The 17023-nt window shown below is 36.3% G+C and overlaps 1 protein-coding gene across 1 annotated transcript in view; it reads right to left on the bottom strand.

Annotated features, from left to right (window-relative positions):
* The window catches only part of DHX15 (DEAH-box helicase 15), a 51607-nt gene that overhangs the window by 15692 nt on the left and 18892 nt on the right, over window positions 1–17023 (bottom strand). The window contains exons 4-6 of the mRNA XM_065877158.1: window positions 11145–11304; window positions 9362–9580; window positions 5084–5251 (exon numbers count right to left, since the gene is read on the bottom strand). Of these exons, the coding sequence (XP_065733230.1) occupies window positions 5084–5251; window positions 9362–9580; window positions 11145–11304 (547 nt within the window). The remainder of the gene's footprint in view (window positions 1–5083; window positions 5252–9361; window positions 9581–11144; window positions 11305–17023) is intronic.

The following is a 17023-nucleotide window of genomic DNA, read 5'->3' as shown; positions in this document are numbered from 1 at the left end:
ATATAACAAACTGTACAACTCTGAGGGAGGTATTTCTACTGACTCTACCACTAGAGCTGGATAAACAATACTAACTAAGGCTAAATAAAACATACACACCCACAGATTACAAAAGAACAGAGAAATAAATGAGATGATAAAAGTTATCTAGCTGTCTTGGAACCTTAGCAGTGGGGTGAGTGAGGCAAGCCCTAAGTATGTTCTAAATGTGTTAAGTGGCACATGATCTAATTAGGAAGTGGTCATAACACAGTGATACTGAATTTGTCAAGGGACTTACATATTACTGACAGGAATATATACGTTATAAGCTTTCTAGACTGTAGCTTGGAAATAAGTGTTCAAAGAGTCTTAAAGAGTGTTCAAACCTCACTTGCAAAGGAATTATTTCAGGTAAATAACCCCACATATAGAATGAACATTACGACAAAAAGTATGGCGATGCCAATTCTAATCTTTTTATATTATATGTGTTAAGAATAAACCCTCAGCTAGATTTATCCCTTTCCTCCTCAATAATCTGCCTTCTAATGGAATCCACGTTGATTTATTTCAATAATTCCATTTCAAAGTACTTGAGTTGCTCTACTTGAATTCTATTTGGACACAGTAATGCAGTTAGGTTAAACAAATTTGGATTTTTAGTCCCTAGGGAACTCGGTGGGGTCTCCAATTCAGTGAGGACATTAGCTTGTTTGTAAATGTCCCAGCAGCACCACGCTAAGTTATCTTCAGATAGTGTATTATTAAGCCTCTCTTTAAAACTATACAGCCATCTCCATAAGGGCCATTTCTCTTTTTTATTGAGCAATGTATGCTCTGAGCATACACTGTTAATTAGTAAACTCTAAGATAAGCTACAGAAAAATCAGCTATTTGTATGGACAAAATTAATGAAAACTAAATAAAAACAAAAATAGTTGCTGGATTTTAATAACACCAAATCTATATAAAACAGCAGCTATAAGTCTTAGTCAAAAAATGCATACAAGTGACTTACTGATCAGTAAACTTTCATGCATGTACAAAACTACTGTAGCTTTAGCTTAAAGTCAAATATTTGAACAAATGTCAAGCATGATCAAAACAGGTAACAGTCTCCACCCTCACATAAATTTATGAATTGCGCTCTCAACCTTTCTTTTAAAACTATTTATTTATTTATTTATTTATTTATTTATTTTTGGCTGTGTTGGGTCTTCATTGCTGCACGTGGGCTTTCTCTAGTTGCAGCAAATGGGGGCTACTCTCGTTGCGTTGAGCAGGCTTCTTGTTGTGGTGGCTTCTCTTGTTGCGGAGCATGGGCTCTAGGCACGCGGGCTTCAGTAGTTGTGGCTCTGGGGCTCTAGAGCACAGGCTCAGTAGTTGTGGCTCGTGGGCTCTAGAGCGCAGACTCAGTAATTGTGGCGCACGGGCTTAGCTGCTCTGCAGCATGTGGGATCTTCCCGGAACAGGGCTCGAACCTGTGTCCCCTGCATTGGCAGGCGGATTCTTAACCACTGCGCCACCAGGGAAGCCATCAACCTTTCTTGATTAAAAACTTGAAAGTTTACCATTGGTGCTATGTTGCAAGTCCACATAAAAAGAACTCAGTAACTATTTGTAAAAGGAATACTGGTTAAGTACCCAGTGCCCATAAAAGATTACGTTTAATATAGCCTACATTTAAAAACTTGAGTACTAAAAAGCTGTTTTGTTATTACTTTTACCACAATCCTATTAGGAACCCTATTTTGCATAAATTAATACAATGAGTAAGATAATAAGGTACTACCTTACAAAACGTGCTCGAATATAAAGTAATTTAACAAAAACATGAATCAAATAGTATTTTGTTTCACACTGGAAGCAGACTGTAAACCCCTAAATGTTCCTATGTAATTTTATTTATTTATCTACTTACTTTTGTGCTTTGTCACGCTCTTTTTTTAAATTGGAGTATGGTTGATTTACAACACTGAGTTACTTTCTGCTGTACAGTTTACATATATATATATCTACTCTTTTTTAGATTCTTCTCCCATATAGGTCATTACAGAGTATTGAGCTCCCTGTGCTATACAGTAGGTCCTTATTAGTTATCTATTTTATATATAATAGTGTGTATATGTCAATCCCAATGCCCAATTTATCCCTCCCTGTAATTTTAAATGAATTGTGAGTATCAGTCAGTGACAGCACTCTTGAATGAAAGTCCCATTCTAGTAACTGGCAGTTATGTTTAATTAATGAATTCATGACAAAAGAATCAAGCCTTGGCCTCTAGTTCTTTGTTTTATAATATAAATAGGATATTACCAAAGTTGTAGCATTTAAAAAAGAGAACAGGAAAATAGCAACTGAATACCAGTTCTTACTGTTCTGGTATCCACCCACATTCCCTCATGTAACCTGTGTGCATCTTAATTCTTACCCTTCTTCTTTTCCCACAATCCCACCGATCCTTTCTTCTATTCTAACTGAACCTGCCAAGCCCTGGGTCTGATGGTCACTTGCTCATCTCGCCTGCCAGTCACTGCTTGGCCTTAGTGCATTTCAACAGTCTCAGGTTTTCAGCTGGCACTCCTACCTTCCCTGACCAGCTTAAAAATACATGATTTGTTGGGTGAATCCTCCTCTATAAACTTCTATAAAAATTGTTCACTTTCCCTTAAACATGCTGGGGGTCCAATGTGTCTTTCCTCATAAAGAATAATGCACCAATTGCCAAGGGAAGTCCTCCCTCCCCTGGGATCATCCAGGGAGCCCATGACAGCACTCTTCTCAACCTCTAAGATGAAGCTGACTCACGCCAGGAGATAACATGATTTCCCAAAAAGAGATCCTATAGCTTTAGCTGAATGAAACATCATTAGTGGATGATGAAATAGCACTGTGGCCCTTAGTTTTGATTCTGAATTAAAAGCCTGAGATGGGATCCCAAGGTGAGTCCAAGCCCTGGGAACTCCAATGGCCTCCCCTCAACATCTGTGGCCATCACACATATATCCAAGTGCTGCTGAATCACTCTTTTCAGAAAGACAAAATTCTCCTAAATATCCTAGGATTTACAAGAACATGAAAAGCAATAGTTTTAAAAACCAAACAACTCATTCTATTCCATGGGCTTTGGCTGTAGAGTCTACAAAATGTACCATGTACTGGACTGACACCAGACTGAACCTAAATTTCCAATATACTAGTATTAACAGAGCAAAGAGCTCAGATACGAAATAAGCTTTAATGTGTGGGCCCAATAGTTCTCAAAGTAACTCAAAATGGAATGAAGAGAACTACACAAAAAGACAAACATGGCAAATCTTGCTGTAAGCCAATTTTACTCAAAGATAAATAAAAACACCATTTTAAAATTAAAACGAATGCAGATACACAAAGTGTACATGATTTCAAGAGAAAATTAAATCACCTGCCTGGAGGATGTACTAACTCTAACTCCTCTTTACTTTAGAAAATGTTTACGAAACAGCTATTTTTATATACATCCATTGACGAAGAGTGAAGTTAAAAACTCCACAGAGAATGAGTACTTTTCAGTCAACAAATCAACTTCAAAATTATATACTAAAGTTATCACTTAAAACTGTCCCCCAAAGTTCTGAATGCACATAAACAGAAAATATTTTAAAACATATTCTAGAGACAGCACTATGACAAAAATAATTGCAATAACTGAACGTAATGAAGCTATGATCAGACTATTTTTTTAAATAATTGCAATGTTGAACATAATGAAGCTATGATCAGATTATTTTTTTAAAAGTCATATTCATTACTCTTGTTGACCTATGAAAAACTCAAAACCTAATATTTTTCCCTATCAACCTCCTGTTAATTTATATACCACCACGCTGGTGTTGCCTAACTTTTCAGTAAGTTCTTTCCATTTGAAAAATGTATCTGGTTCATTTAACTTTTACACAGCCATGTAAAGAGATAATTAATCATGATACATTTAAATATCTTTATAATTTGTAATTTTCCAACAATCATCAAAAATGTTGGGGAAAAAGATCGAAAAAATACAGCAAAAAAAAATTGTGAATCTGTTAGGCTAGAATACAGACGTAAGAAAGCAATAAATTCCAAATGTGACTGACAAGCAAGTCGTAAGTGAGTAATATTTCCTAAGACTTTTCTACATGAATAAACTCAAGAAATGTGTAACAGTTGCCACAAGGGCCTAGACTGTTCTAGATATGTTAGTACCCTGTATACAATAAGCTTAATCCCTGACAATCATCTCCCCAAGGTGATGAAGGTAATCAACTATACCCAGTTTAAAATATGCAAACTTTAAAACCAGATCAAGAATCCTACCAAAATTCACATGCAGCTTATTATATAGCCTAATAAGTGGCTGGGCTTTTTAGAAGCCAAATTGACTCTAGTGGTTTTCCAACCTTTTCAAACAATGCAATCTTATTTTCAAAGGATCTAAGAGAATCTCCATCTCTTAAAAAATAAAGGCATAGCTGCCTGTATCAAACTCAGATCTCCTTCCTATACACGCCCCCCCCCCACACACAAAGCACCCAGAAACAAGGCTGGAATTCCCCTGGCTCCCTTCCTGTGCCAGGCAGATATCCACACCAAAAGGATCCACAGTTCCTGCCCACAAGAAATCCAAATATTTACGCAGTGTGATTAGTGTTGCTGTTATTAGAGATCTGTGCAGTCACCATTTCATACCTACAGACATGACATTTGGTTAGGTCTTGACAAAAATTCTAGGCAGAAGCCAAGGCACTGAAGAAAAAAGTACTTAGTTTTTGCCAAGTGATTTAATGGGGAGGAAGACATCTGGCTGTCTTCCTCACCCCAATCAACCTTCCATTTGCTGAGGAGGAACTTCTGGGGAGAGAGGGAAGCAGTATCTGCTCTTACTCTAAGGTCAAAAGATATGCAAAACTCTACTCAAATACATTTCTTTCTATTTACTTTGGAAATACAGGTAATGTTGTAGCATACAATTCAGATGACAATCACCCATAACTTACTCCTTTATAATTCAATATAGTTTGATATCTCACAGACAAATCTTCTGGCATTAATGCAATGTTTATGGAGAACGTTTCAATGCTACCTTTCTTCCAATTGCTCCGTTCTGCTTTTTTGGAGGCGGAGGCTCAAAAATGCGTTGCTGCTGCTGAGGTGGGAGTGTAGAGTACAGTGGAATGATTTTAATGTCACCAACTTCAGGGCCCAAATCATCAACCTCACGCTTTATTCTCTTACAGGCTTCATCAATTTCCTACAAAAGTTTGAGTTTGAAAATAAAATGAATACACACTGAAACATTTTAAGTATTTACCATAATCCTAGTACTATGCAGCTTATTTTCATTTTAGTAATCAAAATTAATTTAGCAAATTTCACTGGGATTTCCAAAAATAATCCAAGAAACTGACTTCTGTAGTCAAATAAACACAAAATTGCCTTATTGGCATTCCACACCCTTTTTCTTAGACTCGATATCCTAATTAATTCTCAACAAACTGTACTAAAATTGAAATTTCTCACCCAGGAATATTTAACTGCACTCATAACCTTTTCAATTTTCACAATCTAAAAGAAATGGATGTGCTAGATATTTTAAACAAGCCAATTAGGCTTTAATGTCACGTATCACTAATGCAATTATATGGAAGATTTGCTTCATTGTGCTTAATGAGAACACACACCTCTACAGTATCAACATAGATATTTAAGAACTAGGTTAACCCAAATATCTTAGAGCCTCTTCAAAAATTTCCCTACTACAGAAAACGATTCCAATACATTTGCATTCAAACCCAGTTTTAAAGAGAGGACACACAATGAATACTAAGAGTGCGTGAGCGACAGGTAGATGGGAGGCTCTAGGGGATGGCAAAGGGACTTGAAAATGGGAAGGGAGCCAATTTTAAATTTTACAGAAGCTTTGATTTAGTTAAACTCAGAAGTATGCTAAATGATGTGGCAGTCTGTCCAATAATCTCTACCAGAAGTTAGCCTTATTGACAAATTATCTTTTATTCAAAAGACAGAATGATTTTTAAACATTTATCAGGTTAATTTATTGTATATTATAATCAAGCTAGAATAATTTTCCTTGAAATGATTGTAAATCAAAGTGCAACTCTGTTTCCATGTTAAAGAATACAAAGATTTTGGATACTTAAGAACAAAAAAAAGGTTTTTTCCATCAATTTCAAACATACCAGTTTTCTTGAATAACAGATAAAGTCTTGAAAATTGTGACACAGAAAATTACTACTAAGTATTTGATGTAATAGTTTCCTTTGAGATCTAAAGTTTCCAAACGAAAATGAAAGTTTGCTATTCACTGAAAAAAATATAACAAATGAAACAAATATTTTTACCAAAAAAACTGCTTTCAAATGCTGTACCTAGATTAGAATGCCCCCTGCTGGTATACAAATACAAAATTAGACCTCTTCCCCACCCCCGCAAAAAAAACTGAATATAAATCCAAAACTAGATTTTATATATTACATATCCTATAGGAAAACTGACACCAGTATTTTCAATTTTGTTAATTCTATAATATATTCGACTGGAAAATAAATGGTCAGAAGCCACCAAATCCCAGATTTTATACAGAAAATTCAAAGTGCCCCAAATCATGCATTTGCAGACTCCAGAAATTTTAACAAGATTATTGTACTTGGAAGTACTGGAAGTATTTGCTAATCATGTATGGAGCTAAAACAAAATCACTATTGCACGGGATATAAAGACTACTCTAAAGAGCAGAGGGGGAAAAAAATGCCACACCATTTATGTTTTTATACAAAGTTCTAAACACTATGCTTTTAAACTCAGCAACAAAATTTTCCCTAAATTTAACCAAACTTCCAGAGTCAACACTGTCAGTTCTGAAGACCACAAAGCTTATTAACATTCATCAGCACAATGCAACCTTCTGCTTACTCATGAATTGAGAACTGAGACAAAAGTTTAAGAGTTTCTGAATTCAGGAAAGACTTTCAGCTCCAAAAGCATCAATATGTATGTTAGTAAATTAATTCAGACCCTACTAATTTAAAGAATCTCAACTCCTGCATGTGGAAAAGATTCAGTAAAATTAAAGATAAAAGAATATACTGCTTAAAGAATGAAGGTTTCAACATCTTTAAGCATCTACAATTGATATTTCAATTATAATCATTCTTATCTAATTCAGTAGCACAGCTCCTCTAAGGAGCTCTTCTAGGAACGCTTGATTTAATGGATTAACAAAAAAATAATACACATTCTAGAATTCACATTTTTCCAACCTTTCACCAATTAAAAACTGGTCTCTCCCCTCCCAAATTAACTCAAGGGACTATAGAAAACACAACTGTTTACGTGGTCAAAATGGTAACATGGTCATCATTTTTAAATGTCAAGATAGCTAAATTTTATGGATGCTATTCAAATTTATGGAGACAGGAGGGAGTACTGAATTCCCAGAATCTACCATTTAACTGACCAAGTAAAAATAACAGGTTCACAGACATGAGGAATAGTAGTATTGCTACCTTATCCTTAAAGGTCTTTACATTCTTGAAGACTTTATTAGTCTTCTAAAGGAAACTTAAAAATGCAACAGGACACATGTAAACCTAGTTCAATTACAGTAATACTTTACTGAAAGATACACACATTTGAAAACCTTGGGGCTTATTCCCTTCCTTTCCCCAGCTGTGGGGTAGCTGCCAAAATATCAACCACAGAAATTTAACTCATAGAAAAGCATCTCAGGTCGTCTCCATAAGGCCATCTGATATTTTTGATAGAATTCTAATATGCCTGTCTATCTGAACATAATGACTATTTTGAATAGCCGTTAAAAAAACATGCTATGCACTTTGGAGGAAGTGATAAACTACAGAGACCATACACAAAAGAACAAAATGAATACAACAGCCTCAACATTGCATTATAGGATAAACACTGTTTACATGCATCTAAAAAGCATTTGGTACTCTTGCTTACAAAATATATATAAAAATTCTTCCATTCAAAATGCATACAAAGGGAGACTAATATATACAGAGATCTATCTGTAAAACTGAATTTGCAACCCACCTTTTTTCCCAAAAGAACAAATATGATTCTCTACTGTGAATGATTTTGCACCCCCAGGGGACATTTGGGAATGTCTACAGACTGGGGGAGTGTAACTGCATCTAATGCGTAAAGGCCAGAGACACTAAGAAACATCCTACAATGCATGGGGTACCCACAGCAAAGAATTAATCAGCCTACAACATAAATAGTGCTATGGTCGAAAAACCCTGCTCTACAGAAAAGAAACTATGATCAATGGGACAGAAATAATAAATCATATGGACAATACTGAAAAAATGCAAGGGTAAAAAAATCACTCAACATTTATAGCTCTTAATGCAACAGCATTTGATCAAATATTATATATCAAGCATCCCTGCAGACTGAACGCAAATAAGAGAGTTCACATTCTAGTGGAGGTGAATGAACAGCACAGATACAGAACATTTCCAGCTATGAATAAAGTTGTAATGGAATACCACTGCTCTAGAACCTTGCTAGGAATAGAATCTCAGGCCCTACCTGACCTACTGAATCAGAATCTACAAGCTTTCTAAGTGATCAGCACATATATTAGTTTGAGAAGCAAGTTCTAGAAAATTCACAAAGCCTACTACAGCAAATGACAAGCTTTAAGAAAACCTCTAGAAAAGGCTTTCTAAAACTATTTTATCCAGATAGCTTTCATTGAGCTTATTTAGCCATCAAGAATTTTTCAGCACACCTGTAAACATCCTGTTGGATATGAGTTTAGAAAATGCTGCATCTGAGAATAAAATTCCTATCTTAAAATTGATGTAAATTCTAACTAAGGAATTTCAGTGATTCCTTCCAATCCTCAGTAAACACATGCAAGAAGACAAAAACAAAACACACACATTTGTTTTGATGGTAGATGGGCTCCTGAATTATCTGAGTTCACTTACAAACTAAATTACTGACTATAATAACCAGATTTCACATCACCTGTGATTCAAATTCATACCTCAGCAAAACTGCAAATTAACACAACACTACTCACCACCCAGGTCTCTCCAAAGTTGAGACTACAATTGCTAAATCTTGAAATTCTAAAAGCATTTAATATTCTTAGGGTAATTAACTAGAACACAAAGACTAATAGTATAAAAGGGTATTCCTAGAGTACACAGATAAAAGGAGTTAAATATTTCATATATATATACAATCAGGTTGAAGAAAAACTTTAAATACTGGGATACGAAATATATGGTTAATATATGCCAAGTTCTTAAAGTTGTTGCCTAATAAAAACTATAAATAATGAAGCAAATAATGACAATACCTCTTGACCAGTTAAGAAAAGTAGAAGATCTCCTTCCTCTTCTTCACACATATGAATCTGGATCACGGTTCGAATTGCTGCTTCAAGATAATCTCTCTCTGGTTCGGGAGTATAAAAGATCTCAACAGGATGTGTACGCCCAGGAATAGTTAAGAGAGGACAGTTATCAAAGTAAATCTGGAATTTTCCTGCATCTAGAGTAGCGCTCATAACTATAACCTGAAAAGAAAACAGTAAATTAAGTGAAGCTATCTTCAAAGATCCTTATGTGGTTTTAAAGTAAAAAACAGAAGAGTAATGTTTAATGCTCCAAATACGTCAATATGCCTAAATAAACTGTGATTAAAAAATTCAAATACGGAAAAGCTGTGCTATAGTAAGCTATTTACATTTTTTAAAAGTAGGAATAAACCTGGCATCCAATAAATAAACTAGAATACATGTTCATGAAGCAACACCCTAAAAACCAAAGTTTATATAATTACATGACATGTAAAAGGGATTGGTAAAAGACAACATAAATATGTAGTATGACTGCAGCTATGTTATTAAAACAAAACATGACAACCTTGCACATAGGGGAAAACAGGAAGAAAGCGCAAAAACAAAACAAAACAAAATATTTCTCTATTCTTCCAAACCATCTTTATTAAGCATATGTTCTTCAGAAAATTTTCTAAAACAGAGGCTTTCTATACTGCTGTAAAAGCCACACTGAAAAAAGGTTGTTCAGGTGCAGGGTTGCATGACCGTGTAGTCACCCTCCTTTTATTTAAATTATGACGTTATATGACCCATTAAAAACATACTTAAATAGAAGGCTCCCCCCTTAAACATTCCACTACAGAGTTCTTAATTTCTACTTTGAGTTCCTACCTAAAAATTTCAGTAGCTCATAAGGTTTAATCAATAATGACAGTACTCATATAGTTATTCAAATATATTCTTTAAAAGCATAAATTTAATATTTATAAGCCAAATCATACTCAATATCAATTTTTCTTAAGACCAAGAATCTTTCTGCCTAGTATACAAACCCTCTGTAACACATACACTAACACACAATACTAAGTTCCAATGAATGGTACACACATACACACAAACACAATGCAAAAGGGAACTTCATAAACTTTGGGAGACAAAAACGTCAGCATAGTCAGTTTTAAGCCCTTATCAACACAGTAACACTGGCCAGGGTCTAAGTGGTGTAATGGACAGAAAAACAAGCAAACAAACACAAGACCCTAGGTTAAGGGAAGGCATTTCTAAGGAGTGGTTTATTCTGGGTGTAGTTATTCCACTCTCCAGCATTACGAGTTATAATGAGCATGTTTGTGTTGGGACAAGGACAAAGATTTGATCCTTAATGAAGGCGTTCCCTGTACTTAATAAAGTCAGGGTGAGCAGAAGGCTTAAAAACACCATTAGATCATTTAAAACAAAACAAAACAAAACAAAACAAAAAACTGGGTGGGTTAGAAACTGAAAAGATTTGGCTTAAAAATACATTACTAAAATATATTACTAAAAATACATTACTAAAATTACATTACCAAAAAGATTTGGCTTAAAAAGGCATTACCAAAAATACATACTTAGAGTCTAAAAGACACAGCAAGGTAAATTAGAAAGAAAGGATAAACCACTATAGGTACTCTTATTGGTTGCTTCTTTTACAGATGATTATTTTTTGTAGTCGATTAGAGTGATCATCATGTGCTCCCTGTTTTTTATATATACATACATATATAGGTATTTTTTAAGAACAAATAAATTAATTCACCTTTAAATCTGATCTCTGTCTAACAACCTCCTTCAGAACACCCATGAGAATATCTGTAGCCAATGTCCTTTCATGAGCCTCATCAAGAATTATTACACCATAACGCTCCAAGAGAGGATCATTCATAGCTTCACGAAGTAACATCCCATCAGTCATATACCTATATTGACAAAGAACATGTTAGTTAAGGTTCATTTAGGGCATTTTAAAACTAACCTTCATGACATAAATATGAAATGCAAAGACATCAGAGAAGTCAAAATTAAACTCTTATTCAAACCAAATGTGCTATTGTTTCATAATCAATTGCAAAATTAAGCTTCCAGAAAAACTTTTCAGTGAATATATCAAAGTTATACATTATCAAATCCTGTCAAGTGAGCCTGTAATACTGCAATGCATTGAGAAAACAAGGTAAATCTGATGACGGAATATAACAAACACATGGTTTCACACAAATGCCAAAGCAAAATTAGTCACTTAAATAAATTTCTTAAAAACAAAATAAAATTTTAAACAAACATTCAACCTGCGAATAAAACTAAGAAACCATTTTAAGTTGTTTTATCACATTACAGCACTAAAATGTTGTATTTCTTTAAAATCCTAATAATTCCTCACTTAAGCTAACAGACTCCTGGTTCAAAAGGACTAAGAGAGTACAAGTCTACCATCTTTCTTTCCCCAGCCCCATCCAATTCAATAAAATGATGGTAAAGAATCATAAAAAGGAATATATTCATGGAATGAGTAGCAGCATTAGCACTATGGAAATGCTGGTAAATACATATGGAAGAGAAAAGGCAAATGGCATTAGCTGTATCAATGAAGCAAAGAGGAAAACTAGGCTTAGGGATGGCTCAAGAGAAGACAGCTAATGTGTAATACAGGCACTCAGAAGAAGGGTGGTTTGCAAAATGGCTGTATGGGTCAGCCATCTCCTGTCCATTCCATTCTGGCTGCTACTGTCACTAACACGAAACGCTATCCTACATTTGGCACCTGGACAAATTGCAAATGCTGAAGTCACAGGTCATTCAGTTAAAATACAAATCCATGGTTTTATTTACAGAATTAAAAGCAGTATAAAAATCTGATGTCATTATTTATGACTTCACTATTCTGGCTCTATTTTTTGTTTTGTTTTGCGGTACGCGGGCCTCTCACTGTGTGGTCTCTCCCGTTGCGGAGCACAGGCCCAGCGGCCATGGCCCATGGGCCCAGGCACTCCGCGGCACGTGGGATCCTCCCAGACCGGGGCGCGAAACCACGTCCCCTGCATCGGCAGGACTCCCAACCACTGCGCCACCAGGGAAGCCCCCTGGCTCTATTTTTGACAGATTAGTCTAATCTAATCTTTCACGGACCAACTTGGTATTTTTAGCTAAGGCCATCTGCTGGAGCACCAAGTTCAGCAAAATGACAGTATACAACCCACAGGAAGCCCTCTCTTTATTTTACCTGAACTTAATTGTAAATTAAGACTTTTGGCAAAGAAATCCATCTTTACTCTTTATATGTTATGTTTCCTTCTTCTTTGGTCCTATTTTAAAAAGGAAGCTACCACATTCCTGGCATCGACACAGCATTACCTGCAAGATTATTTTATATTAAGACCATGAAGCAAAAACAGAGCCAATTAAACTATGACTCAATGCCTTAACCACAGTGCACCACGGTGCATGAATCAGCTACACTATCCTCTAGATGCTCTGAAATATCTTTTATCTCTTTGAGGACATGTGGTGCTTTCTCCTGCCTTCAGATGTTATTACTGACATGAGCCGGGCAGTCCTTTTGCACATTATCTCAGTAGCAAAACATTAATACAGTTTCATCTACTTGTGGATAATTTCCTTAGATTCAACAAAGCTCTTGTATGTTGCTTTGCAAGGCAAAAAACCCGAACTGGTCACTCTCTGAACAGCAAATATCTGCTTAAATACTATCAAATTTACACTCTACTGCTCAGTTTGCAAGCCAACTCATTTCAACATGGAATCTTAGTGCATTATTTTGAAGATACTTTAATTAACAAATGAACTCAATATATGTAGTTACAGCAATACATATTACTTATTTGAAGTGACAACTTGTACAGCTAGATCAAGTTCAAGCACTGACAACCACCTAACTTCTACCTGCTTAGAAGACCCAGACTGTAAAATGCATTCTAATTTCACATATTAAAATTGTGATTAAAAAGCCACTAAAGTATCAAACTTTCACTTGAAAACTCCTTAAAAAAAAACCAAAACACCCTTTTATTTTGATCTTTTCTCATATTCCTCAAACTTCAGACCACCAAAACACTATGGAGGCATCCAAAAGGAGAGCTAACCCAAATGCTCATTCTTTCATATTTTTCTGAGAAGAGGGGAAAGGTTACAAATGGCAGTTTATAAATTAAATTAATGGAACTATTATTTGCCTTCTTTTATTAACAAATTGTATTACCTATTACCAAGTTAAATGGTCAACTAAACCTGAACCCTCTGACTTCCAGATTCTACAGACTCCTAATAGTTCAATATTGATTAGATCATCACCCAGTGATCCAATTCTATGACATGTTACAGTTAATTATCTCCTGCATCACCAGCTAATATGGGAAGCTTGCTGTTTATACAACAGAGAGCTTCAGGAAAAAAGACATTTTTGAAGTTGGAAAATCTCTCAAAGATACAATCAAATTTGCTGCTTTCCCAGTGAAGAAAACTGAGTACTAGCAGTTAACTTTTCCAGGGTCTCAAAACCAGTTAAACAGCTTACTAAGACTAGGTATCAGTGTACTGATTCCCAATCCCAGGCCCCTCCTACACTAACACACTCTCCTAAAAGTCCCAGATAAATAAATTAAAAAGATACCTGGTGATTTGCTGTACTGCTAGATGTATGAAACCCTAGTGATAAAATACTTAACCCAGACTAAGGGGTGAGCCATAAAAATAGGGGGTCACAATAATAAATTGTAATTACATTATTCTGAAGTTTCAGTAATGGACTAGTAAACAAAAATTGCACAGGACGGCCAAACTCTACATTTTACTGGATACCCTATTCTCCAGTGTTTTTTTAACTGTCTTAGGACAGAGACTAGCTTAAAAAGTCATCAGCATCACCTGGGAACTGGTTAGAAATACAGAACTGGCCTCACCTCAGACCTACTTAATCAAAAATTCTGAAGGTGAGGCACAGCAATCTGTGTTCTAACAAGCTTTCCTATGATTCTGATGCTTGCTAACTTGTGGAAAGCACTAGTCTAAATTAATCAAGTTAAACAAGAGGCAGGGTATTCCCTGGTGGTCCAGTGGTTAGGACTCCAAGCTTCCAATGCAGGGGGGCCAGGTTCAATCCCCGGTTGGGAACTAAGATACCGCAAGCTGCGTGGCATGGCCAAAAAAAAAGTCTTTGGCGCTATTAAAAAAAAACTTAAAAAAAAGAAGAGGCAGATTAAGCAAAGTAGATGGTTAAGGTGGCAAAAACATCCTTGGAGCAAGTCAGAAACAGTCCCTATTTCCAACCTGGACTGTCTATATAATAAAACAAACCAAAAAACCCAGTGTGCTAAGTACTATCAATTTAATTTAGCTTAAGTATTTTTTGCAGTCAATGCGCACAGGCAGACGGCGTGGTACAAGCCAACCGCAAACTCTGATCCCACCAATGTCACAAATTCTGGTATAAACAAAGCACTTTAAAACATTATGTACTGCAAACGTGTTATTTGTTTATAGTTTTCTTTACATATATTTATAATTTTTGAAACATCTCAAGTAGTCAGATTCAAAGAAAAGTCATAAAGGGAAAAAAGATCCACAGAAAGGTGACAAATGCTTTGTAAAATGAACACCAGAAATTTAAAAAAAAATTTTTTTTTTTTTTTTTTTTTGTGGTACGCGGGCCTCTCACCGTTGTGGCCTCTCCTGCTGCAGAGCAGAGGCTCCAGACGCACAGGCTCAGCAGCCATGGCTCACGGGCCCAGCCGCTCCACGGCATGTGGGATCCTCCTAGACCAGGGCATGAACCCATGTCCCCTGCATCTGCAGGCGGACTCTCAACCACTGTGCCACCAAGGAAGCCCTAAAAAGTTTTTAATAATAAACTATGTATTATTTATAACTTTAATGAATGTCAACAAGTAATGCTCAAGTTATGAGTGATGAAAAACGGACTAGGGCTTCCCTGGTGGCGCAGTGGTTGAGAGTCTGCCTGCCAATGAGGGGACAAGGGTTCAAGCCCCGGTCCGGGAGGATCCCACATGCCATGGAGCAACTAAGCCCGTGCAACACAACTACTGAAGCCCACATGCCCTAGAGCCCGGCTCCACAACAAGCCACCACAATGAGAAGCCCACGCGCCACAACAAAGAGTAGCCCCAACTCGCCACAACCAGAGAAAGCCCGCGTGCAGGAATGAAGAAAAAAACCTGACTGTATGGGTAAGCAATCCTCAGTAACAGTGTTCTCGGGGGGGGGGGCAATAATAAAAGACTCCCTGCCTCAGCGCCACCCCCACAATTCCAGACTGATCAAAGAGGTTTAAGACAAAAACATACTAGAATACAGCATACATGGAGGCTTATTTAAAACAACCTTGGCCAGGGTGTGATGTAAAATCCAACATTAAAAAGTGGTTAAACACTTGTATAAAATTCGTGTTTCTGCAAGGCATGAAATGTCATAAACAAGGCAAGGAAACAAATGGCAAACTAGGCAAAAACTGCAGCTCATATCCAGAATACCAACTGCTAAAAGTTCATACAAATCAGTAAGAAAAAGGCCGACCAACCATAGAACAACCATAGGACAAAGAATAGAAAGTTACCAAATTTCATCAATCCTATAATACTGTATATTTTTAAAATTTACCTTCTCTGATTGGCATGCATTTTATTTTTATTTTTTCCACTCATGATTTTTTAAATTGAAGTATAGTTAATTTACAATGTTGTGTTAGTTTCTGCTGTACAGCAAGGTGATTCACTTATACATATACATACTTTTTAAATATATATTCTTTTCCATTATGGTTTATCATAGAATACTGAGTATAGTTCTCTGTGTTATACAGTAGGACCTTGTTGTTTAAAGCATACATTTTAAAATAGCACCTGTCAACCAGGTAGCAATACTCCTGGAAAGATGAAAAAAGCATCTCAGATTCCAAAAAAAAATACAAATGGCCCATAAATACATGTAAAGATGCTCAATTTCATACAAAAGAAATGCAAATTAAAACCATAATGAGATTCTATTTTTCACTTACAATACTGACAAAGATAAAAAAAAAAGTTCCACGACAAAGTGTTGGCAAGAGCATGGAAACTGACGCTCATCTGCTCATCCCTTACTGGTCTGAGTAGATAAAATCTCTGTGAAGGGAAATCTGGCCACAGCTAATAAATTCAAACACACCCTTTGATCCAACCAGTTTCATTTTTAAGAAATTCATTTCACAGATATACTCACTTGTACACGTGTGAAAAAATGTGTGTACAAGATTGTAAGGGAGTACCTAGGGCAGCAACTGATTTTAATAACAAAAACTGTAAATTTGAGTGTCCATCAGAAGAATTAAACTATGCAGCCACTAAAAAGAATGAGGCGGGCTTCCCTGGTGGCGCAGTGGTTCAGAGTCTGCCTGCCGATGCAGGGGACACGGGTTTGTGCCCCGGTCCAGGAAGATCCCACATGCCGCGGAGCGGCTGGGACCGTGAGCCATGGCCACTGAGCCTGCGTGTCCGGAGCCTGTGCTCCGTGACGGGAGAGGCCACAACAGTGAGAGGCCCATGTACCGCAAAAAAAAAAAAGAGGCAACTTTGTTTATTGATCTACAACAACCTCCAAGATAAATATAAATGAAATCAGCAGCCATAC

Source organism: Phocoena phocoena, chromosome 5 (assembly GCF_963924675.1).
Source record: "Phocoena phocoena chromosome 5, mPhoPho1.1, whole genome shotgun sequence".
Taxonomy (NCBI): Eukaryota; Metazoa; Chordata; class Mammalia; order Artiodactyla; family Phocoenidae; genus Phocoena; species Phocoena phocoena.
The sequence above is the reverse complement of the archived record's forward strand: the minus strand, read 5'-3'. Positions and strand labels throughout refer to the sequence as shown.